Consider the following 26,751-nt stretch of genomic DNA (forward strand, 5'->3'; position numbering starts at 1 on the left):
CAGTATTTTAGTTCTTGGACACCCAGTATTTTAGTTCTCACACCACAGCTGGTCCTCTGTATGCCTTTGCATGGGAAGATGTAAAAAATAATTTAGCTCAGTTGATCAGAACATGGTGCTGATAACACCAAGGATGACGGTTTGGTTTCTCTGTGGGCCATTCACTTAAGWGTCAGATTTGATCCAAGTGGGTCCTTTCCATTTCAGAATACTCTGATTATCTGTGATTAATTACCTGCTGTTTCTGAGTTAACCTCTTTATATGTGTATTGCTAGGGCTATAAAGTGATTCTGCATTAGCCTGTCTTTCATTTCTATCTAAATGGGAGTGTTTAAGTTGGTAGACTGGGTTCATGCTCTTCATTTCTGTGACCTGAGTCTCTACCACATCACCCAAACATGTTAAGCATATTTGATGTAAGATTTCTTTTTCTATACATCGTGGACAGCAACAGGAGAAATGTACCTTGAGTGATTTTTTGTTGACTTGAACACTGTTGTGTCTCAGCAATTCAAGTTAAAGTATTGAAAAAATTTCAGTGCCAACAGTATTTCATCTCCCCTCTCCTTCTACCTTTAGAGGGGGGAATAAACCCATTTTGGTGAAAGGCTGTCAAGCTGTAAGTATCCTCATGTCCAAGAACAAGATTCCTTACTGAGCATTGTGAATTAAGAGCTGAATATTTCGATATCTCTTGAATTCCTTTTCTTAAGTCACGATGCTTTATGACAGGGCATTAATTTTTGTTTGACTTCTGCTGTGAAGTCTGAAATTTGTTGGGCAGTCCCCTGTCTATTTCAACATTCAATATTTTAATTAAATTCTTCCCAGTGTTGCTTTATAAAATAATGCCTGCATGTTTAATGTAACAATATTAAATATGGCTATCCAAATTAAATTAAAGTGTTAGCTTGCCCTTAATTTTCTAGAGAGACACAGGCATCACTTTTCATYATTTTTCCTCCTCAGAATTAGGTAGTAAGATGTGTGTTTTAAACATGTAGCTTGCTGTTGTCAAAGATATCAGCAGGTGCAAAAATGAAGTGCAGCACATGTTGCTGCAAAACCCCCAAGTATTTCTTCAACTTCAGCAGATGTAGAGTGGGAAGAGTCAAGTAAATGAGAAATCGGTGCGATGAAATGGAATTTATGCCATATTTCAAATTTGACATCATTGGTTAAGGTCTGAAATGAAAACAAATGAAAACAGCAATCATGAAGTGAAAACTGCTGCCCTGAAGTGTGTGAGGCTTCTTGAGTTACCTCAGTAAAGTTTTTTTGTTTGTTTAAAGGGAGAGATGTGTGTTTTCCTCAAGCTTTTCTTCCTCCTGTTGCATTCTACGCTTTGCCTGCTTGTTTCCATGAATAATAAAACAAAGCCGTTGCCACAGAACATTAACTCTTGCTCAATTTTTTTCTTATATTTGCTTTCTTCTGCATGTTAATGGCATTGACGTATGGTTTATGCAATTCTGGATATGGCACATTTGACTGTTGCCTCTGGTTGCCTGGAATACRCTCGATTGTTGGTGGAAGAGGGGACACACACAGTGGTGGAGTAGCTGCTTCAGCACCAGCTTTACATTTCCATCTGCTTAGTTTCYAGTAAAACATATCATTTTGGGTAAATAAGTGCAGGAAATAAGATCAGCTATATGTTAACAATCTAAGAAAAACAGAATATTGAAGCTTTGAGGTTGACTTTTTTCTTGGCCTTTCACAATATCAAGTTTTGTGGCTACATGATGCCTGAATGCAATACAGAGTCTAAGTTCATAGTATTTTATGATTTATTAAATCACCAGTTGTAATTATCTGCTGACCTAATGAGTAGACACTCCACACGTCAGAACTTGCCCAGGATAATCCTGCAGGCCTGTGGGAAAATCCTTGTGTCAAAGATACAACGCTGAAGCTTAAAAATAGACATTTGCTCCTCAAAAGGAATTTGCTGCTCTTCCAAATTCATTACTCACTGAGTCATGCTGTAATATACAAATGCAATGACCTCATCTTTACTGGAGAGAGTGGAAGCTGTTCAAAGCATATGCATTAATTTCACCTCCATCAGATGCAAAAAATGTGAATACATATCCCTGTATTCATGCACACAGTTGTTGGGTTTGAAAAAAATAAGAAAACAAGATTTTGTTCAGATTACTGTGTGTTTGACATAAAAACAGGTGAAGCTACTGTTCACAGAATTGTGTCTATCTGTGCTTTTAAATGAATGTGTAAATGTCAGGAATGAAGCAGTTCAGTGTAAAGTGGATCTAAACTCCAAGCAAATCTGATTTTTTTTTTATATTTAACAGATAAGCCTTTTACTTGCTGTAGGTCTGCTTGCATACACTTTATTTATCATAAGTTATCTTTTTTGTGATGACTAAAAATGTTTAAAAATAGCACTCAAAACTTTGGATGATCTAGGTTGTCAGCTAAATAATTTTGCTGTCTCTTGGTTGTTGATTTTYGTGCCTGAAAGTAATTCACGATATAAAAACAGATCTTAATTTCTCAAAATTTAGTCCAATTCATTTACTTAGTGATGTTTTAGACTTCTGGTCAGCCTGAAACMAGTGTTTTGTACTTGTATTCCACAGCTTGAACTGTCAGAAGAAAACCAATCAATAAATAACACTTCTTCAGAGGATCTAATAAAGCTTTATCTGAGCTTTTCAAAATTGTTGATCAGGTTTTAGATCTGACTGATGAAATTATGATCCTGTAATACCTTATTTGATATGTATAACTTTATAGTAGCAGTAGCTTTTTTTTCAGCTTATCCCAAAATCCGTCTGATTCTATTAATCTCTGTGTGGAGGTCATTGTCGAGGGCTGTACATTAAAGACMTTTATGTTTTGGTTTTCCTGTGTGCTTTTAGGTGAGTTGTGTAACCTCATAACGCTGGATGTAGCGCACAATCAGCTTGAACATCTTCCAGAAGAGATTGGAAGCTGCATGCAGATCACCAACCTTGACTTGCAGCACAATGAGCTCCTGGACCTGCCAGAAACCATAGGTATGTGAAGAGGCTGGAGAAAATAAATCACTTTTTCAAAATATTCACTAAGGAGAGTTTAAGAATGAGTATATGTTGGTGACTGTAGGATGACTGGATGACTGGTGTTCAGCTCARGGCAGCTTCACGCTTGAGATTAAAGGGTGTGCTTGTTACGTTAAATCATCTGAAAATGAGAGTTACAAGGAAAAGCCATCACTTCTAAATCTTCAGGTGTTCTGTGGTTATAAGCAAATGTCTACTGCTTTTTTTGTTTTCATTTTTTTTGTTTTCATTTTTGTTTGTTCATTCTGTAATGAAACTAAGCATATAAAGAAATAAAAGGCTAAAAGACTTGAAATGTAGTGCTTYGGCAGATAGCTTTAACTAACATCTTTGGCTAAAGAAAATAAGAACTAAAATCATGAATGTTGTCCACAAGGTTATCATGGTTTTATGGAATAGAATACAGAGAGTTTGCAACTTACATTGGGGAATAATGGATTATGATAAACACAGTCCTGCTTGGTTTCAAAATCTCACAAGGGATGAAGCAGCAAAAAATGACTTTTCCTATCTCATTAAATGAGTTTTAAACAGATGGCAGAAAAAGATGGTTGCTGTAACTTAAAAAGACTAAAAACAAGGCCGTTGTGATTTTGAGCTCTGCCACCAGATCATACTCAGAAGAATGAATGTTATCAATTTAAGAGTATTCATTGTTGAGCATTTTACTAATGTACTTTAATGCATAGTAAAGTGAGGAACCACTTAATGACACTTTAGCTTTTCTTCTAGCAGTATACTGCTAGTATACTACTAGCTATAGTATGCTACTGGATAGTATGCTACTATCCAGTTGAGTGTGGAGTTACTGTGGGTTTTTGTTGRGAAAGTTTAACCTGAGCAGAGATTACACTACACTAATGGTGTATCCACTGGAACTAAGCTTCCTTCCTGGATTGGTGATATTTTTAAACTCTGGAGATCCCATTCCATCTGGAGTTTGCATCTAACTTACACCATTCATAAGTACAGCCTTTATTTTTGTAGCTGTTTTGTAAATCCTGCTGAATGTTGTTTTACATAACACTTATGTGTAGTGTATGTGTCACATTTAGGGAGTGAGTTCTCCAGATAAACTGTTAATTATGGGAAAAATTCTCTAAGCAAGTGTGAGATTTCCATTTCAAGGCTTATAGACTAATACTGTTGATTCTTGTGCAGAGTAGTACTATGTTTTACTAAGTTGTTTAGTGCTGGTAGTCACTGAACTTCTCAAAGGACCAAAAAAATCTCATTTGTAATRTGCTGCAGGACTGTACTTACAGTACAGGGAAAGGTCTTTGGGTAGGAGAGGTACCAAGTTATTAGGTAGTTAAGTCATTTGGGATAGATAGGAGATTGCTCACTATGCAGTCAGGGTAGTTTGGACTCACCTATTTCTTCAGAAAGTTTTTGTAAGCTTAGGTGGTTTCTTTTGAGTCAGGTTCATACCTGGTTGGAYTGGATTTTTCTCTGTTTTCTTTGCTTTGTTTTTCCCTTGCATTGTCTTTATAGTGTTTAGAAGTTACTTGCTTTGGTAGGTAGGTAGCTGTCTCTTTATATGCTTATCTGAGCTGAATATCAATGTTTTAGAGCTCGAGAAACCACCAAAGACAGCTGAATAATGGTAAGAGACAGGAGCRAGCCCTTGTGTCATTAACCTTACTCTAGTCCAGTTTTTGCTCCACTGTAAAAACTCTTGTAAACAGTAAGTTAATTTTAAAAGTATTTTAAAAGAACTTAAAATCAGAAATCAGTGTTTGTGCCTCATGTAGTTYGCAAACAGAATTTAGTTGTGAAGGGAGAAACTTTAGGTTCCATCTTAAATGATAATGATCAGCCCACATTTCTGCATGTTGCAGAAAAGGCAGCCATAGCCAGTTCAGCAACATTGRCTTTATTTCTTAGTCATCACAGTTTTGGTTCAACATATTAAAGCAAGTTGCGGCATGATTTTTAGATTACAGTTTGCTTTGTGGTTAGGATTGTTCAGCGAGAAACTTTGAGTACCGAGAAAAAGCCGGCGAGTCAATGGCGCGTGTCTGCCGAGGGCGCCCCTTTGGCCTCTCCATCTCTCGCTGCAGTTTCTGTCTCTTCCCTGCTCCTGGGTATCTGCCTGCTGTTTGCCACAACTGCCTTTTCTTGCAACATTTACACGCTTCCAGGTGTCAGGATGCTCACTGTGTGAGTGCTGTTAATGGTTCTCAGTTCAGTCAAACTCCGTGAGTTACAGACCAGGGACAAAACAGAGCGAGCACATTTGCTCGTTATAAATATTTGATGTTCTGTGAGCCTCCTGTTATGGACCAGACTTTCCATTACKGCCCCCTCCTCCCCCACTGACACCCTTTTGATGGAGGCCTCTTTTTTTTTCTTGAGAAGGATGTTTTTGTCATGCTGCTTTGAAAAACAAACAGCCCCYTTCCTTTTCTGTTTCTCCCTCCCCTCAGAAAGAACCCCTTCCCTCCTCTCCATCAAAAAACCCTCTAAAATAAGTGCTGGACTATCTAAACAAATTTTTGTTTTACTACAGAAAGCTATCTGTATCTGCCAAATTAAATAAAAAAGCTTGTTTGGTAACTAAGAGCATGTACTGAAATGTGCTGGAACTGTAGAGAGGGACGTGAGGGTGACATGCAGGGGAGTGGCAGGGAAGGGATTATGCATCAGCAGTGATTACAGAGGTAGCAGAGCCAATATATACCCACTCTGTAAAAATACCAAGTTCTCCTCTCAGCTAATGCTGTAGGAGCATGCTTTTGTGCAGTTARAAATGTCGATTTTAGATATTAGTTGTCAGGAAGTGACTTAATGTCTTGCTTTATAGATATTGGCTTAATACATTCATATCTGTATTTCTGTTGATTGAAAATTGTAAAGTACTTTTTATATTAGATCACTTCCTGTAAGAAAAATGAGCTTTGTGGAATGGCTTAGCACATTCCAAGAGTCTCAAGCTTAGAGTTTTCATTGCAGATTTCACCCCCCATGTTGTGTTGTGTTGTGTTGTTGTTGTTTTTTTAAATTCTCTTTTTGCATTTGTTTTTGGTTTCTTTTTGTTTGCTTTGGTTTTTTGTTTTTTTTTTTTTTTTTTTGGAGGGGTGGGGTGGAATTGTTATCTCCTTCTATTTACACAGTGTCTTATCTCTGTATGCTTAGCTGGCATGCTAATGTATTCAAAAGTTATATAGAAAAAGGTAAAGAACATAACCATTTATATGAAAGTGATTAATTGAACTTCTGAGACTGAGAACAAATTTTGGGTGGAGTAAATTGTTTTTTAGGATTACAAGCTAGTTTAGGTAATTTTATCCTGCAAATACCACATTTGTGAGTGTTCCCTCTTTGAGCTTTTAATTTTAGCATTCTGTACAAGTGTGTTCACAATTTCTTATGTAAAAAACATAKAAAAACTTACCTAAGAAAGAAATTCAACAGACAAAAAATTACAGCTTAAAAAAAAATCAGACTCTTCATATGCTTTGTGCTTTTTSTAGTTTTGTGTGCTTACATGTGTGCAGTTTGATTATAGTCAAATGTGCTGTGTTCGTGGACATCTAAGGAAACAGTAGTTGTAATAAGAAAAATAATAGTCAGTTATAAATGTTCCAAAATTAAACTTGAAAAGCACAAAAAATTCTGTCAATGGACACACTTTGCAGTGTCTGACATAGAATTATGGTTATAGGCATATATAGGCATGGTTAGGAAAACGGGAGGCATATTTACAGCTCTGCACTACACTCCTGCCTTTCRCTCTGGCACTCTAACTCAGAAGCTGAAATCACAGCTTTCATTAAATTAAATATTATTTATTTATTGGTTTTGCTGGTTGAAATTGTGCTCCAAACCAAGGTCTGATTACACTGTTTACCYCAGCATATCTCTGAGAGCACTATTGTGCTCTTTAAACCTACAAWTGATAAAACATGAAGCACTGACCAGAACCAGACGGGTGGAATTGATAYGGCTCAGGTTATGCAAAATTGTGGTTGAGATCTTTGAGTCCCTAGAAGTAAAGATGTTTCTGAAGAAATGTGAAACTACTGTAAAATTATRTTTTAAATTTGGCAGGCTTAGCAAAAGCAGGAGTCTTGTTCTGAAAAGTCTGAGCACCTGCAGCTCCCTCAGTGATCAGGGGCAGCGATCAGAAGCGGCTGATGGGTTTGATGTTATTAATTACTCACCATTCTGATGGAGCAAAATGTAGAGGCTCCTGCTTCAGTTTCACAGCAGTATTCTCAACATTTAAGCCCAACCTGGTGCTTTGGTCAGTGAGCATTGTGTGCTTTGTGGCCACAAACCTGTTTCCATAGGGTCACTTTGGGAGATGTGATCAACTTTTAGTGCTTTGTCTAAGGTTTTGTTCTTGGACTATGCTCTTAATGAAACTTCTTTAATTGCATTCTGCTAGTATTGGGCAATTGCAATAAGCTCATCCTTCTCTTTATCTGATTRAAAGCAGTGGCTTCCACTCTTACAGTCTAATTTTTTGTGTTACTGTAAGTCTTGTGTAGTTCTCATGGTAGTCTCATAATGGGAAAGAAACTTCTGGTTCTTGTTGGCTTCCATTCTAGACTTAGTAAATGGAAAGTAGGGAAATTGACTGGAAAATGTCAAGTGGGARGTGACTTGCTCATTTTGTACTCCCAAGTTTGGAAGGGCAGGGATGAATGAGGCTGTGAGGTGTTGCCTCACACTGGTAAAAATCAGACAGTGCTGCATATGATGGGCAGGGGACATTTGRGTCTCAGTGTTTGCATGGGTTGAGGTAGATCTTAAAAGCTCATGGGGTGACATGGCACTTATATAGAAGGAAAATAAAACAGTTGCTTCTACATTTGGGAAGTCACTGAGCTACATGCCGTTGAATCTTCCCTCACTTTTCAGGAAGTTCAGCATGTCCTTTCCCCTTTCCCCTTTCTGTAGGTTTTTTTTCCCCAGTATCTGCTGTTGGGCAGCATTTAACTTCAGCGAAGCTACAAAGTGGAGCCCTGGTCCGCATAAAATAATTCTCACATTTCTTAATTAGCTAAAATTATGAAGGTATATTAGTGTATTACACATTTTATATGTTTGCTCCATATAATAGGGCAGACTTAAAAATTTCAACACATCTTTCAGTTAAGAAAGGTTAATGTTTTTATTGCATTGCCAGTTAGGTATAAACTGCTTATACAATATGATATTCTGCCTTCTTCACTGGCCTGCCTGGTATATCAGGAGGTATTGAAGGCTGAAAAGTAAATGAAAATATACTAAAAGTCACTTTACTGTTAAATTAGCAAATCAGTAAAATTAAAAACTTTGTGTTGTGTTTAACTATACTTTTGTATTTGGAACAGAATAAGTACATATGCTTTGGCGTTGGTAGAAATCATCACGAGGGATTCTCTTCTCTTCTGCTATTCTGCAAAGAGTACTTGCTCTCCCACCCCCATCACCYTTCTGTCCCCATTCCCTATTTTTCTAGGGCATCAGCCTTTAGCCAGAGCATATTAAACATGAGGGATGTAGGGATTGTAGAAAGGATTTTATTTCTCTCAGATGAAGATTGGTGACATGAGTTTAAATTCATACAAACCTTCATGCTTTGCTTTAGGAATTAATTGCCCCCAGACCAAATGAATAATGACGATGGGATTTTGTTCTTGTTTCCTCTGCAGCAATCACTGAGATCTCTTTTGGGGTGTCTTGTTGGACCAGTCACTTTGTGCTGTTGCTCTTTGCTTGTGAAGTGCARCTGAGGGTTATAACACTTTATCTGAAGCCTTTCGTTTTACTCCACAGCTATCAGGGGAACCGGTTTGCTTTCTGATGAGAGATTAGATTAAACACACCAACAGCTCCTTTCACCTAAAAATCTGTTAAACAGTTAAAAAGTTGTCAAAGAGTATGGCTGGCATCTGGAAAGCTAGTACATAGTAAGTACAGAGTGTGGTACAGGCATCTTCTGACGCAGGGATGTTTTAGACCAGGAGCTGCTGTTGAAATACCTGAATGCAATATCTGAATGCAATCTCTATCCACAACTGCCCATCTCTAGCATGTTTGGTATCTCTCATACAATTTGAAATTTGTTTCATRCTGTCATCTTTGTTATTCTCACTGCAAGATTTACACCATGTGGTGTATTAAATTTAATTCATGTATTTTTTTTAAAGTGATGTCAAGTTTAATCTAAAAAAAAACTCCAACATTTTGGATTTTGATTTCAATTTGGATTTGGATCTTGATTTCAATTTGTAAAAATTATACCTGATRTATTTTGCATGCACATCAGCTATTTCCCTTTGCTAGAAGAAGACCCCTTAGAGAATTAAGCACATGGCACTCCTTGAAGTAACATGTGGCCATGTAAAACATGTTCTTTGGTAGGTGACTACTTTCTGTGTGCCAAGTTGAGTCAAATCAAAATGTAAGAATATTTATACAAGTTACACCATCTGAAATAAGTGATAGTACCAGGTTGTTTGTATCAAGTGCCTGCAATTTTCCTGTTGTGTGCTGAAGCTCACATATATTTTCGATTATGATCTTACAGGGTTTTGATGTGCACAGCTCTTGTAAGTCCAATTTTTTTTTAATGTTATCAGCTGAAGTTTTCTCTAGTGAACAGATTTTTAAATTGATCTGATGCTTTTGGTTTATTTAAAAGAAAGCAACCGATCCTAATTTGATAGCAAATTAACTCRATGGACTAGGTTTCACAATAATAATGGCTCTTCATCTAAGGATAGGAAATTTGAARGATTATTTTAACTAAGGGAGGGAAGGGAAGAGGTGTGGTAAATCTCAGAAGAAGACAGTATTTGTCACTCCCTTTAAAAAGCACTGGTAGGACTTTGAGTTAGGAATTTGTATTTCTTTATATTGTTCAGCTTACCATTCCTTTTGTCTCTTGATATTGAAATATTTAAAAAAGAAATGTATTGGTGAACCACTTCAGGTGGTTTCCTGCTTTATTTCCTGTYTTCCCTTTATTTTGGGATTGGCAAACACCTGTTTTTCCTTTGACTAATATTTTTTAAGTACCTTTAATAAAGAAATTAATTTTAACCGTCTATTTCACATCCCTTTTATAGTAACAGTTCAATTTAATATTCCTGGATTTGCGTGCTTCTAAATWTTTTTAATTCACTTCTGTGTAAAAGAAGCAAATAATCCTGAGAAAGTCATGCAGTTACTCCAGTTAAGGGATTATGAATTCTGTGCTTGGGTTCCTTTAGCCCTGAGAGCTGGAACCTGCTGATGGGTGTTAATACTCTGCTGATGAGAAAATGGACCTGAGACAAGGTGTCTGTGAAACCTGATTCCCAAGAGTGACTGTTCCTTACAAAAGGTGAACTGAAGTAGTTTTTCAGTGACTTGCTTCAGCCTTGTGTGAGTTTAGGACTTAGTCAGGCTTTACAATCTTATTTTCAGACGTACCAATGAATAAGGCAGTTGAGTTTACAAGGTTTTTTGTAATGGGCTCTCTAAGAAAACAAGGAAGGGGTTTAACTTGTTGATTTTCCTGCTAGTGTCTGCTTTTCACTTGTGGTTATCAAACTGTCACATTCATGAACATCCAGTGCAGCATTTTCTGAGTCATTACCTGCGAGGGGCTGTTTCAGAAGAGCTGCTGAGGTACGACTTCAGTGACAGAAGTACAACTGCAAATGGCCCTGTGACAGTCTGATTGAGTTGATCGTGATCAGTTGTTATCTTCCTTGCCTTATTCCTTAGACCTAACCTGGCAGCCCATCAGCAAATACCTGATGCTGTGCCATCTCGGAAAGTGGTAGCTGAGCTGGAAAYGGTGGGGATGAGTGCAGGCACTGTAAAGCAACTCCAAATACTTATTTCAGCTAGGTAACCCTGAGCTCAGGGAGCTGTAAATGGGATCATTTGATGGTTCACTACACAAGGTGTGCTCTTCAGCAACGTGTCACAGTTTCTGTTGAGAAACAGGGTTTGTCACTTGGTTTTCATGTTAGCTGACTTGCCCTCCATGGAGGCAAATGTTAACATTGTATTGATGCATTCCTGTTTAAAAGAAAAGTCAACTTGAACGCAGCTGAGCAGAGGGAAGAGATGTAAGGGTCGTCCTGTTTTGTGAAGGTGAGACTAAGATCTGGGCTGYCCAGCTTGTGAAGATAAAAGCTGATAAGTGTTTCTCACTGTGATGCATTCACAATGAGATGTGTGRATAAACTCTAAGGATGAAAAGATATCTTAGTCTTGTTGACAGAAATTGAGTGGCAATAAATAAATTGCCTGTAAATAAATTGTGGCTTGAAATGAGAAGGTGCCTCATGTTGCCTGCATCACCTGGGCCCAGTATAGTCCTTCCAGGAGCAGTGGGAGAAGTGCTACTGATGCAGCTCCAGCTGAAATCTTATTAGTTTTGCCCTCAAGAATAACTGCATTTAGTACTGTGAGGTGTAAAACAATCATAGAGGAATGTGGTACACACAGGATGTGTCTTCTTTTAGGCCTTTGCATGCCTTTCCCATGGAGGAGAAAGATAACCAGTAAAGAAGCAGTGATAAAGTTCTRTTAAGAAATGCTACTAATGATAAGAAGAAAATTCTGGGAGCTGCTATTTATGCCTCCTTTCTGATAATGTCGTGAGGATAGCCAACGTGTGTCATTCTCTCCTGGAAACTTACAGTACATTTTGACTCTCTCTAATGGCTGCCTTGTTTCATTTTTCTGAAATGCCACATTGCTGGTAGGAAGAGAGCCATACATATACAGCCTGTGCTCACAATCTGGGAACTGGCACAGCAGWGTTGCATTGCTAAGCAACAGTTGGCATCATGCTGTCTACTTCCCTGTTCGTCCTTTTYGCCTGAAAAATCCAGATCAGCCCCTAGCGCAAGATTTAGGTAGTGAAAAGAATTGTAGGTTGATATATTTTGTGCAAAGTTTGTTTTCATTCTTTAGTAAAATATTAAATAACAATTCAGAAAAAGCAGTCTTAGGATCATAACAATTCATCAGAAATGCAGTCAGGTTTTTCGTCCCTAGGATGGCAATTCCTAACAATCTTGGTGCCTTGCAATAGGATGATTTTATATGAAGTGAGGCCAGTTTTCTGTTCAGCCAGCAGTGCCTGATCTCACAAATATGTCATGAAATAGCTAAGTTACCTACAAACGTGCATCTTTCTACTAATGGAACGTAGGATCAAAATAGTCTTAATTATTCTCTTTAATGGGTATATACATTGCAGGATTTAACAGGAAAAGATGAAGATTTGTGCACTGGAGCTCAGTATTGATAGCCCTGGATTTTAAATGCCTTTTTCTGATTAAGTGAAGTTTCTCGTTGCTTCTTCTACAAAAATTAGTTTTATACTTGCTTAGAATCAAGCGCTTTAAAAAATCCCAATTGGAGATACTACTAGTTAAGCAATGGTGTGTAGCTACTTGGTTTGACCTTTGTTTAGTTATTGATGATACTAAGTAAAATTTGTTGCCAAGCTTGTTAGCTAAATATCAGATGCTGAAAATTCATCCTCTTTTTTTCTTTATTTATAAGATGTAGATAATTTTTATTCTGTATAAGGGAATTTGTGGGTATTGTTTTTTTTTCAGTTGTAGTTGTTTCTTGGGGAGCTAAGGTTTTTTGCTTCTGCTCTTTTTTTTTAATTATTTTATTTTCACTCCTCTTGTGACTTCTCTGTTTTAGAAACAGTGAATCATACAGCATCATTCCCAATTTTAAGTTTTTATTGTTTACATTCCCAGCTATTTGGTGACATAGGGGCATTTTTACAGTATATTTTGACAGGCTCAGGAAAGAGGTAGTTTGCTGCTTGCTTTGTTGAAAATATGGCTGTGCCTAGCAGTCATACTCTACATTTACTTCTTCCTTTGCTGTGCTTCAGTAACCTTTGTCTAAGTGCATATGCACAGACATTCATACAGCCTTYACTTAATGAGCAGTTAGACTGTACATGTTAAGATCCCTTCATCTTTTAAAATTACTTCTGGTTATTCATTCTGCCATTTGTTAAATTCTGTGTTTCTTTTCTAATGAGTCTGTCTGGTATTTCAATTTGCAGAACAAAGGTGTTTTGCCATGGGTGGTTGTGAGTGTGAAATAGCAGATGTTGTGCAAGGAACTGATTATGTGAACCTGTTCACAAGCTCCCCTGGTGTGAAATCCACACCTGCACAGACTCTTTCTGACTGTAGRGATGAGCCAGAAATCAAGTTTCTTTGTACAATTTGCCAGTTGACTTTTCAGTGAAGTTCAAGGCCTTGCTTCCTTCCAGGAGAGGCTGAATTCCCCAGCACTCRATAGTTCAACAACATCCTTGAGCAGCTGATTTTGGTCTTTAGCACTTGTTAGATGGTAAAGGTTAGAACTCGAGGGAGCTTCAGGTGGGAAGTTTTTAAGTTGCAAGTTTCTCAAGATTTTTTCTCCCTGACAGAAAGACAATATCAACTGGGACCATTAGCCCCAGCAAAATTCAGAACTGTTTTTACATCCAGTATTGTCCAGATTTTTGTAGACTTCCTCCAGACTTTTCCTTCAGCATCACTCAGWAAACTTGGAAATTTTGGGGTTTTTCCTATTACTTATTAAAGGCTTTCATGCTGTTGGAGGATGGTAAAGCTTTGGGGCTTTTTTCCCTGCAGAGGAAATTGTTTTGCCAGGACCTGAGTTGTGTGATGCATGCCCAGGTTCTGGTAATATGAGTCATGGCATTGAATGATACTGACCGTAATTCTAAAAACTCCTTTTGGGGACATCTGGAAAATGATAGTATGTTTTCTCGTAGAAAGATCAGGATAGAAGGACTTTTACAATAGGACACAAGCCTTGCTTGCTTATCATATTATGCAAAACTTGAGAATAGTATTTAATATTCACAATCTGCTTCTTCATGGTTGACTTCAGCATTGGAGAGCACTGGGGTCTGTGTATCTCCTCATTTGGGATGATAGCTCCGTTTCACCATTTGAAATTTCGAAATGTAGTGTGAGRCAACAGAGGAATCAGAAGTCAAACCTTATTCTGTGTGTGGGTTTGATTTCTCTAGTATATTAACACCTGTTTTCTACCTGCAGGAAATCTGTCCAGTCTAAGTCGGCTTGGCCTGAGGTACAATAGGCTGTCAGCAATTCCCAAGTCTTTAGCAAAATGCAGTGAACTTGATGAGCTGAACTTGGAGAACAACAACATTTCTACTTTACCAGAGGTGAGGAGTAGAGGGAATGGACTGGGGAGGGAATGCTGCTGGAGGGCATCGGTGTTTTTAAAGCAAGTGGAACACAGGAAGTTATTTCATCTTGTTTCTTAACTCTGGAGAATTCCCTTTGTTTTAATCGAAATGTAATGTGAATTATGGCAATTGTGTAAGTATTAGGCACATTTAATCAGTATAGAAGGACTAATGTCATACAACTTGAGTCAAAACTGGGAGCAACACATGGTTGTATTTCCTGTCCTATGTCTTTAAAAAACCTTAAATAATGAGTCCAGATTCCCACCCTTCAAGCCAGATAAGTGTTTCTTAGTGTTTCTGTTTCATGAGGCATTAGTGCCCAGAAATAACTGCTTAGATTACAGAAAGAAAGATCTGATGTAATTATTTTGTATTTTGTTTATTTATTCCATTTCTTTAGAACCTTTCAAGGTTAAGATTTCATGACATTATGTAAAGTTTATAGTCTCTTCTGTTTTAKTGATGGTCAAACTGYTTTCCTGAGCTGTCATCCTCACAAYCCCAAGTCATATAAATTACGAGTACAAAATGAGTTAAAAGGTTATCTAAAGAGGTATATAACAAACTATAAACAGAAGAAAAAAAAAGCATTTGAAATTAGGCAAAGTATTTACAGCAGCAAAATGCAATAAGTAACTAATTTTCTTCATATGAATTTCTGAACTCAGCGGTGATAGACTAAGAATTTAATAAATGTTTGGGCAAGACTATAATTTAAGAAAATGCTACTGAGTGAAAGCCACCAGGCTGCTTTTAGGATGAGAGCTAAGCTAGCCCACCCCACCCAGACATGTTACAAAAGACACTATGGTGTAATTACAAAAAACTAATGTGAGGGATGATTTCTTGCTTTAAAACATGTTCAGTCACAATACAAACCTCTTTGTGACTCTGCTGCCTTCTTCAGGTGTATTTGCCAACCATTTGTTAACACTTGAGCTTGCAGAAGTGGATAGTTTATACTGTAATCTGTTTAAAATAAAACATGCTGTGTTATAAGACAAAGAACTGTATTTGTGGAAGAAATTTCTGAATTTCAAAACATAGCTGAAGCTGCTGACACAATGCCTAATAAATATTTTATCTTAAAAGGATGGGCTGGAAGAAGGCAGCACTGCCACAGCTCTCATAGATSTAAGAGCATTGTTCTCTTTGTACTGCCAAAGCTCTCTTGCTTCCCTTCAAATGTATTTAATTACTCTAGGCTATTAAGAGTGTATTAGCTAACATATTTTAGATATTTTCTTGGTATACAAGCAGACTTCAAAACCAGCTTTTTGAAATGCCARGATCCATCTGAAGCAGTAAAGCATGCCAGTAACAGACTTCAGGGACTGCCTAACCCTAGGATTAATACCTGTTAATTAAAGTATAGGTAGAAACAGTATTTCCTAACCAAAGATTATACGAATTAATGATTAGGTTAGATCAATACTGATTTGAAGGTCCATTTATCTGTAGGGGGWAAAAAGTTCACTGATATTTGCTGAGGTGCCTCCAGTGCTTAAAGTTTTAACCAGGGCATGTAGAGAAGTCCCTATTTGATCCTGTTTTATTTACAATAATGTTAATAAACTATTTATAAAAACAGCTAAAGCTTTCCTGGTGAAACAGCAAAGCCATGTTCTTAAAGCTATTACAGTGAATATAGAGCTCAAATCRCAATCCAGAAATAGTGACATTAGGAATATGGCTGGAATCATTATCTTGTTAGTACTCATTCCTGATTGCAGAYGTTGCATTATTTATGGTATGTAATGCCATGCATAAATCTCCAATTTCTGTAATACTTAAGCAAATAAGGCTGAATTCAAGTTGGTGCAGTAATAAGCAAAGGTGACACTTAAGCAGTAATTTAGATCTCATTATTCATCTCCACCGTTCCAGCAACGTGCTTGGCACGTAGCTAACAGATAAACTGAGATAAGAGCTGCTGGGATTTTGGAATCTGGTTAGATTGTCAAGAGAAATGAAACTCTGGATTCAATGGGCAGCTTTGGCCGTCCAGTTTAACTGCAGGCTTCTTACTTTTTCTTTCCCCTTAAGAAATGAAAAAAATGGAGTAGTAACTACTCAGGAATATTTAAAAAAAGAAAACCAATGGAATTTCCAAACTCTTCCTATTCTTTTTCTCTGTCTGATTATCTCAAACTGTTATGGTATAATTGCAAGACACTGACAATAAACTCCTACCACTTGTAATCACAATGTGTATTTTTTATGAAATTACCAAAGATTTATATTGGAATTATCAAATGCCTGTTTTGGGAATCAGTGTGTGGGGTTCATAATTCTTTGGACCCCATTTGGATGTGGGTGAGCTGCTGGAGCCAAAACAGCTGCTGGGGATGGAYATGCTGCCCCTGTGCTCCTGGAGCAACATGTCATTAGAAAAATTCCTTTCAGAGGAAGTTACCAAACCTCCCAAACCTGTGCTTTTTAAATATGGTATGTTTGCTTTTTTTTGTATCTGTCAGCATGCAAGGAGGCAGTGGCTGGTGACTGTGAGCAGAGATTGTTGCTGGTGGAAGTTTTATCAAATTTAACACTGGTTTGTGTGTTGCAACACTTTCTCAGGGGATGGACTTGAGGGGGGGAAAACATTTCTAATTACACCCATCAGGGAAAAGAGATGCATTCAAATAAATCTGTCCTAAGTTCTTGGGTGGTTTTCTTCTTTCTACAGGGTCTTTTATCCAGCCTTGTCAAACTGACTAGTTTAACATTGGCCAGGAACTGCTTCCAGTCCTATCCYGTGGGTGGCCCGTCCCAGTTCTCCACAATCTACTCTCTCAATATGGAGCACAACCGCATCAATAAAATCCCCTTTGGAATTTTCTCTAGAGCTAAAGTATTAAGTAAGCTGAACATGAAGGTGAGGCACAGAAGCATGCTACTGTGTAAAATCAATGAGGAGCACTGTTTGCTGCTCCATGAATTCTGGCAGATTTAATAATGTWAGGAATGAAATTATCATGCTGAAGTGGATGCTGCTGCTGTCACATATATAARCARTTCTGTATTAGTCTAAAAGTGTGGTTATCAAGATGTTAATAATTTGTCTTTATGTTTGCTGGTTAAGATTTTGTCACATTTACTTGAGCTTGAACAATGAAAATTAAAAAGCTGGCTGCAAAGTTCTTGAATATTCATACGGGACACAAGCATGTAGATTGGCTTATTTCTTCCTCAGACACGGTTGCAGTTGACATTATAAATAAAATTATGTAAAAAAAAATTTAAAATATAGTCTTTCAACACCTAAGTCTGGAGACTTTTGGCAATAGGTAGAGCACAGCACTTTTAAGTGTGCTAATGCAGTTAAAGAGAAGTAGGGAAAAGAGATTATATTTTTCTAAAGATATTTATTTGAAGTAATGSTTGAGCAGTCGCTAAGCTCAGTTTCTGTTTTAGAATATAGGTTGACACAAATGAATCCATAATTTGCATTAAGTCCACTTTTTATCACATATCCATTTGTAACTTTTTACAGTTACAAACTATTCTGTTTACCAGAACTTTATATTACCACTTTTTGAAAGATTTTGTGGTGTCTGGTCTAGATCAAATATTTTAGCAACATTTTGAGGGGTAAGATGTTCAGAGTAATTTCAGATGCTTTTACTCTGGGCCATTAAAGTAAGTGGGGATTGTTTGGTGCTTTTTTTTGGTTGTGAGTTTGTTTATTTWTTTTGTTTTTCATTGGGGTTTAGTATGTGGGTTCTGGTGGGTYGTTTTACTGCTGGTGTTTATTCATTTGATTGGTTTGTTTGGATTTTTTGAAACTCCATATATTTTGAGGATTCAAACATTTGCTGATAGCACCTTTTTAAGTCATGGTCAATTTTCTCTTCTTATTTTTTAATCCACCATCCATCATATTCAGCAAAAAATGTTACAAAAATACTTTAACCACTGTGTGAGATCTTGAGAATTATRTACTTCTAATTTTTCCACTTCATATTAGTAACACAGAGTCGRTGCTGTTGCTCTAAGTTGGTACTACTAATGTTGAAATTTGAAAAAAAATTGGCCAATTACCAACATTTTATTCTTCTGATATCATTATTGACTGTATTGTTCCAAATTATTTCTGTTATTATTATTATTTCTGTTAGAAGCTTGTTTAGTTTATCAGATGCCATGCTAGCTTCTTGCAAGGGCAGACCCTAAATATTTGATGTGTTAAATCACAGGACAATCAGCTGACGTCTCTCCCCTTGGACTTTGGGACTTGGACGAGTATGGTAGAACTGAACTTAGCTACCAACCAGCTCACAAAAATCCCTGAGGATGTGTCTGGGCTTGTTTCTCTTGAGGTGAGAAGAAGTATAAATTAACAGCTGAGTGAATACCTGCAACGTAGGCATTCTCTACTTCAGGTTTAAGTCATATTACTTCTGGGTCAAACAAGGCCAAATAAATACATGTATCTGTGTTATTTAATCTGCTTTTGCATCTGTTTGTGGCTGTCATCAATGGCTTTTGTACGTTGTTCTTTAGACTCTTGATGAGCGTGCACAAATGACTATGTGCAGATAGATTTTTAGCCATATAGAAAGAAAATTTTTCTCAACAGAGATTTAGTGTGGTAATTGCAATGTTGCTGAACTCTTCAATTCCTGGAGACCAGTGTGGAAACAGCAGGGATCAGAAAAACATAATGAAATGTTCTACAGCCAGGGCTGGTTTGATTGTAGATCTGTGAACGTTGCAGGCAGACAGGTGGGAATTCTCAGCCTTTGAGGGGGAAGAACTTGTAGGTTGAAAGCATGAACTAAACCTGCTCTGTCCCCTCATCCTGTTTCTCAGGGTACCATCAGCAGAGACAAATTGATGCCTTGGAGGGACAGAAAGATAAAGCTACTTGTTTGGGCAGTTGAGGGGACTTGGTAACCTCTGTGAGTTGCTGGGAAAAATCTGYTAGAGGACAGTAACAAATGGCATATTTGAAATTGCAAATTTCCAGTGTGACTTCTGTTGTGAATGTTTAATTATTCCTGTAGTGTGGGGCAAAAATTATATGACAGAGTAATAGCTATTTAATAGCCCAGTTCCCTTTTAAGTTAAGGCTGTGGTTGATGTGATTGGGAAATTAATAACCTCTAACAACTGGGTTTGCTGGTGGTCTGTTGGTTGCTGAAGCTGGAGAGCTGCTTGGTCTGCAGACCTGTTACCACTGTGTTTCTCTGTAATTAAAAAATCAAATACAAAGAGCTGTTTGGGCGGTGTTTACACAAAAGTGAAGGTTCCCACAGCAGTGCTAAGTCAGCTGCATTGCACGTAGGTGATGTTGTCTGTTCCTGCCTTTGTTTCTTGATACGCAATTGGAACATTACTGTTCTCACCACTCTGTGCATAAAGAAAGGCCACTGAAATGCTGCTTGTGTTAATCCTCAGCCTTTGACTTTTCTTCACTTTGATTCTCACCTTGTTTTTATTCTGTTCCTGCCTGTGGTGTTTTCACATTACATGAAGCCAGTGAGAATTGGGATTGGTAGAAGACGAGCACTTGCAGCCTTGGCAGGTTGTGTGGCTGGCATGAGGGTCCACACTGGCTGCACTTTCACATCCTCGTGTTTCAATGTGCCTTCTTAAATAACTAGATAATAGCACTGTTTAATCAGTTATTAATTACCTCACTGTGCTRTTATGAGGCTTGATTACTTTTAAGWACTGCAGGGCTCCTCTGGAGGAAAAGGTATATTAGTGTAACCCCTGTTAACTTGCCTATGGGATAATGAATGACTCTGTTARCTGATCCTGCAAATAAGGATACACTTCTTGAACCTGGGGTACTACAACTCAGAAAAGAGGAGAAAAACAAGAGGACAGCACGGTAGTAGGTGTGGGTGTGTGATGGCAGCACATTTTGGAAAGGCAGTGTTCTGCTTAGGTGCTCCCATCTGTGTGTTTATTTGCTGCTGCTCCTAACCTAAGGGACACGGGGAGAAGAGGAAGTACTAAGCTCTTTAAGGAGAGCTTGGCAAGCACAGCAAATTATGTAGAACATGATTTTGAGATAGCTATAAGGAAGCATAACAAAATGATAGGCAAATTCAGGAAGAAACTGTTTTTCTTTGGTAAATTGAAGAAATAAGGTGTCTATTGTTTCTGCTTTGCATTTGTTATTACATAGTATAATAATATTTGAAAGAAGTATATCCTAAATGTATGTATTTGTATCATTAAAGACTAAAAAAAAAGTTAACTCACTGACATTTTGCTTTATTTCAATTAGTTCCTTAATGTAAGTGTAGGCTAATCTTGGACTTCATTACTTGAAAACATTAAAAAATTGGAATCTTAATCTGTTATTTACTTATTATGTTRCTGAAATTCTGTGTGTTTGGTTGTTTCTTTTTTGAGGTTCTTATCTTGTCAAACAATCTCCTAAAGAAACTTCCCCATGGAATTGGAAATCTGCGGAAACTCCGAGAGTTAGATCTAGAGGAAAACAAACTGGAATCCTTGCCAAATGAAATAGCTTACCTCAAGGATCTGCAGGTGAAACAATAATTGGTTGAGATAAACATCTTACGTCYTTTATTTACACCATGCTGACTTAATTGCAGCTTGTTGGATGAGTGGAAACTATTTGAGATTGGACACAACCAAAAGTTAAGAATCTTGTGCAACTTCACCCACAACTAGTCCCCACTAATTGTTCCCCAACTTTATTAATCAATACTGAACAAACAATTTTTGAAGGTTTTAACTGTTGTGCCATGAGTGCAGTACCACTCCAGGAATGATTTCAGTTGTGCTTATGAAATCTTCTATGTTTAGGCATGTATTTTATTAAGCACTTTTTTATTTTTAAATTTAGTGATGCTTAATAGGGGTTTGAAATGTTGTTGAATGGTTGAAATTTTTCTTGTTGAAACTCAGGAGAGTAGAACCCATTCATTTGTCAGCTACCCATCTTGTCACCTACCTGCCATTCCAAGCAAAAATCATTAAGCTAATTTGTTAAAATGTGTTTTTCCCTCAGAAATTGGTTCTGACTAACAATCAGCTGACCACCCTTCCCAGAGGAATCGGTCACCTTACCAATCTGACGCACCTTGGGCTYGGAGAGAACCTTCTCACACACCTTCCTGAGGAAATTGGTAAGATCCCATTGCCTGGTTTCATGCAGTGTCTGGGCAAAGCACATATCACAGGCATCTATTCTGCTCATCACTAAAAGCCACAAAATTAGTTTGAAACTTCTAAATATGCACAGCTTGATGTGAAGCATGTGCCACAGGAACAGCACTAGAGTGATCTTTWTCTTGCTGAACTCTAGTGGAAAGGATGCACTATTTTCTTTCAGTTCTGCTCCAGAAAGCTGAACACACACCTGCTTGTAATGGTGACATTCCTTGTCTCCAAACTCTCCCACAATTTGTGTATTATGCATCATTCAACTTCATAGATCTGTTCTTGGAAAGRGGAAGGAAGTGCACTGATCCTACACTAATGCCATGGTGTAGGCAAAAAAACCTTCTGTAAGGTGTGGATAGATGAAGCAAATAATTCTCCTGGTAGTCCTTCTGCACACRCTTTCGTTTATAGGCCCTTATAATGTTTTTCACCTTGATGAGATTAGAAAAGGAAGCAGAGGAAATCTACAGATAAAAAGGAAGGAATAGGATTTTTTTTTTCTTTACCTGAGACATTCAGAACAGGTGGGTGGCAGAGCATCTGAAACTGAGAGCCCATGTTTCTTCTGTAATTGGTCTCCAGGATACTCATCCAGAGCTTGATTCTGAGCACTTAAGTTTAAATCTTACAGTTTGAGCTTATTATGGAGGAAAGAATGGTGGGACAAGCTACACCAAGCCAAATGTTGTCAGAAACAGTGATATGCAGATGGGGAAGGGGTGGTCTGTCTCTACAGCATCTTTGGTGAGGGGYCATTACCACTGCTCATCTTGTATGTGCCTCAGTGTGACAAAAGCCTAAAATAAGTTTAATCCAGAGCTTTGCCATTTAGTTCAGAAGCTAGTGGAGAGAGTTTGGATGCTGTGAAAACAAACTGTGGAATTACAATCAGCAAGAACATTTTAAATACTGTTGTAGGAGCACAGTTTAGTTATTAAAGCTGGTTGTTTTCACAGATGAGAGAACAGCTAACTCTTGTCAGATGTGACTGCTTCTTGTAACATGCTATCAACTGTTTCTTATTATTTCTTCTGTTACTTTTCTTTYTGGTTGTTTTTTCATGTCATTAGTCGTGTCTACTGTCTTCTCTTGTGAATGATTAAATAATYTCTTAGGTTATAGGAGATGTTTGTGGTATAAAAGATTAGAAAACAGGGAATATTTTGAAGAGGACTTCTTGGTTTGGTTTTCAAAGGAGGAATGGAAGTCTTAAGAAATTAGTGTTTTCCAGCTTCTGATTAACCTGTATTGCAATATCTGTAGTAGAGGCAAGTTGTAAAATCTGAATTCAGGAAAAAAWTTTCACACTTGTTAGTTCCATTTAATGAAATTCACTGCTGTGCAGAGAAGTCASACTCTTCTACTTTTTTCCTGTGACATATGACTGTTACTTTAATACATGGATTCTAATTACATAAAAGGTATGACAGAGATATTTTAAAAGAGATAATAGATACTGTATGGTATAAGAATTTTCTAGGTCCCTTTGACTAGGTAGCTATTCAGTGTTGCCTGGACTTGCATAGCTCTTGAATGGGTATGGTGAAGTCCCTCTCAGTTCTCTTATTCTCTATATTTGCAGTTCATTTATTATCTAAAGGAGATGCAGTAATGGGTATTTCTACAGAGAAACTAAAGCAAATTGATACTTGCATAGGTAACAGTGAACAGGACTTGCTGGGCTTGGAAAGTCACTGACTCAAGGTTCAGTATAGGAAGGAATCTTYAAGTGGACTCAGAGCCTCTGTCTAAAAGTTATAAACTGCATAAATCAAAAAGATACTGCTAATTATTATTTTATTTTAACCAGGTACACTGGAGAATCTGGAAGAACTGTATTTGAATGACAACCCCAATCTGCACAGCCTTCCCTTTGAGCTGGCTCTTTGCAGCAAACTGTCAATAATGAGTATTGAGAACTGCCCGCTCAGCCACCTTCCACCTCAGATTGTTGCAGGAGGACCCTCCTTCATCATTCAGTTCCTAAAAATGCAGGGACCATATCGTGCCATGGTCTGATGCTCATCGAATTGTCCAATACACTGTACAAAATACAAACTGCATTAATGTTGTAATTGTCTGTATATGTATATATAATATAATATATGTGGTTTATATTATATTATATATATATATAAATATATAAATAATATAAAAAGGCAAATTTAAGACTGCATTATGTGTTTCTGCTAATAGAGGAATCATAGCCATTTAGATTTTTTTTTATTCTGTAAAAATGCTTGTCTAAGTTTTCTTTGCTGAACTTGATGGAAATTGTCTGAATAATCTGAAAATGCCAGTTCATTTAAAGCAATTGCCAATGAACTCAAAGTTTAAATTTAAGGGACAAAACCAGTTTTGCTTAGATTTACTTTCAGTTAAGATAAATGTATAACCTTTATATRATGAACTTTTCTGTTTTTCTCCCCCCCCYTTTTTTTTGTGTCAAAACCTGAAAGGGTCATGTGCCCTGAGGTTGGGATTTTCTTTAACTTATTTTTGAGATTTGAAGCAAATGGTGTTTTTATATTGTTTACAGTCAGAGTAAATCACTGGATTTTGTTTTATTCTGATTTGCTCTGTTTTAATCAATCATATCTAGAGTTTATATGCCTCTGCTGATGAATTTTTATCAACCGGTTTGTATACTAAAAACATACTCATCAGAACAACTGGCAGGTGAAAAGGATGCAGTCAAAACAAAAAGAAAAGAAAAAAAAAAAAAGCTTGAATTCCTTTAAGTCTTGCTTCTCTGAGTTATCAGTTGCAGGCATAACATATCTGAACTGAGCCTTTTGCGGTTGGTCTTTTCTAGCACAAGTAAACCTTTTCAGATTGGTAAAATTGTGGAGTATCCTCAGTGAAGAGCGGTTTCATTGTGTGAAGTAACAAGTCCATGAGGTCTAACAGTACAGTTAAGTGACAAGGAAATAATATATATGTACATTTTTATTACAATGTTGAGTCATAAACKACAACAGGCAATTTTAAGGATTCCTTATAGACCTTGTACAATAAATGAATGTGTCTTACTTTTAAACACTGCAATATATGTAAGTTTTAAGGTTGGTTAACAATGTACTATGGTTTTATATCTTGACTTGCCTTGTACCTCCTTCCATTACGGAACTTCTGTGTCCAAGCACAATATCTTCACACTGTGCTGTTTTGCTGCTGAACTAAATGCACTTTTCCCCACAGCTGGGGCACTTGCTTCAAAATATTCAGTTCAGTATCTTGATTATTCTTTTTTAACTTCATCCTATCTGTTTCAGTATTAAACCGATCTATTAAAAAAGAGGCACCTTTTTCATTTGTGCAGAGATGTTGGTAGCTCAAGAGAAACACTGTAAGTGGTGGACATTCAGTTTTATCATTAMTTTCTTGGCTGTTTAGAAGGCAGAAGATGCTTCAGGGAGATTTACACTATTGCTGCACTTRTAGGGCCAGTTGTCCTTTTTCAGGAGGGTAAAAACTCGAGGCAGTCACATTTCATGGTTACCCAAGAGTTGTTCAGTTTATCATCATTGGAATTGCTGCTGAGCTAGTGTGACTTAAAGGACTGTACCTTTTGCACAAAATCAAATCAATGGATGCCATGGGAAATCTGTTTCACATGCAGAAGTTTGGGAATATTATTTCTGGCTTTCAGGCATGCTTATTTAGACGTATTTCCTTGATCTGTTTGCATTTTGTTTTGTTGTATGTCTTTTCATTAATAAGGAGTAAGTTTTAAATGGAAGGCAGGTGGAGATATAAAACCTTAGAGGGCTTAAACATGCTGTAAAACTATTGTAGATGTCACTGGATTTTACTAAGTAATGTTCTATTCTTTCTCACACACTCTGTCTCTGTCCCCGTCCCCCTTGCCCCGTTTTTTTTTTTTTTACATCTACTGTAGCTTTTCAGTTTAGACTTCAGTTTATAAAAGGCTAGTTCCTTACAGTTCTGCCTGAGTTAATCTTTCTCAGCGCTAAGGTGTTAAAATATGAAGATGCTGAAATGCTTAGTATCAAGACTGTAATCTAAGTTCTGAATATACTGCAAAGTCCGTGTCTGTGCCCTCAGGTCACTAGGGGGGARACAGGTTTGATTAATATGATTCCTTAAAGCAAAAGTGGCGACCCCTTGTGTTTCCAAATGTCTTGGTCTCATTCCCTGTCTGCTCCTCAATCCCGTTTTTATAAGAATTCAAGGGATTGAATTTGTTTAGTTTGTAAATATGTCGATTATTCACCTTGTTAAGGTACATGGTTAATGACTGTATGATTGGAGCTGACCCTCTCACATAAATTCCTGTGGAGAAGTCRGCGACCAAAATAGTGCTCGTTACACTCTCTCAAAAACAAGCTATTCTTTTCAGTACACTTATAGGAATAAATAAAACAATGTTTTAATTCATTACTATATTAAAAACAGGATATTTTTTTCAAACTATCTTTGTACTAGTATGGTTGTTGCAATGCCAGATAATCCTGAGCCCTGTTTTAGGAGTTTAATTTTATACACTTTGAGGTGAATGCTTATTTTTTCAGTGTCTCAAGGGAGATTTGAATAAGAGCAGTGTGAGAGAAGTTCTGGTACAGGAGAAATCAAGTCAGAAGAATTTGAAAAGGTCTTTAAAATGACAAACTTTAAGTATTAAGTATCTGACACAGATTGGTAATACATGCATATAAATCCATATAAGTGCATACATGGATTTGTATCCAGATCTGTACTTAGATCTATATAAATCCAGCCATTTTGATAATTCAAAACAGTSTTACCTCCTGAAATAACAGACTTTTACATTTCCCAGGATGCTGGATTGTTAACTGGTATAGTTTCTAAATGGTATTATTGCCTGGTAACATGCAGTTGAACACACRCACTTGCTGATAGATGTTTAACAATTTCATTTGCCCTAGTCAGTTAAAGTATGAATGGAAATAACTTCATTCTGACAACTGTATGTATACATAAATACAAAAATGTATTTGTGTATCTATACAGGTATGACAGCGTAGACAAGGTGGAGAAATTAATTATTTATAGCATTTTTGAAAATAAGTGGTTCCCAGATACTTGTATTAAATATTTATCCTCCTTGCTATTCTGAGCAAATAATTTAGAACAGTTATTGAAAAAATGWGACAATCTTTACTTTGGGTGAAAATCATGACCTTGATTGCTTGTCCATAGCCAAAATATCARTTTTGTATGTGTCTGTGCCTATGTACATACATACAGAAACCCCATAAAGACACCATCCTGAATCATGCCTTGATTTAACAAGCTAAATTACTATAGACTATGTAGTATTTTGGAAGTCTGGTAAGGTATAAAGC

The 26,751-nt window shown here is 37.1% G+C and overlaps 1 protein-coding gene across 1 annotated transcript in view; it reads left to right on the forward strand.

The window, feature by feature from the left end:
- The window catches only part of SHOC2 (SHOC2 leucine rich repeat scaffold protein), a 35,018-nt gene extending 11,030 nt beyond the window's left edge, over positions 1-23,988 (forward strand). Inside the window, exons 2-8 of the mRNA XM_057380606.1 lie at positions 2,887-3,024; positions 14,115-14,245; positions 16,959-17,147; positions 18,469-18,591; positions 20,642-20,779; positions 21,267-21,384; positions 23,232-23,988. Coding sequence (XP_057236589.1) covers positions 2,887-3,024; positions 14,115-14,245; positions 16,959-17,147; positions 18,469-18,591; positions 20,642-20,779; positions 21,267-21,384; positions 23,232-23,440 — 1,046 coding nt within the window. The 3' untranslated portion in view covers positions 23,441-23,988. The remainder of the gene's footprint in view (positions 1-2,886; positions 3,025-14,114; positions 14,246-16,958; positions 17,148-18,468; positions 18,592-20,641; positions 20,780-21,266; positions 21,385-23,231) is intronic.
- Positions 23,989-26,751: the final 2,763 nt, after the last annotated feature.

This window comes from Malurus melanocephalus, unplaced genomic scaffold (genome assembly GCF_030028575.1).
Source record: "Malurus melanocephalus ecotype Western Australia unplaced genomic scaffold, MMel_1.1 scaffold_463, whole genome shotgun sequence".
NCBI lineage: Eukaryota > Metazoa > Chordata > Aves > Passeriformes > Maluridae > Malurus > Malurus melanocephalus.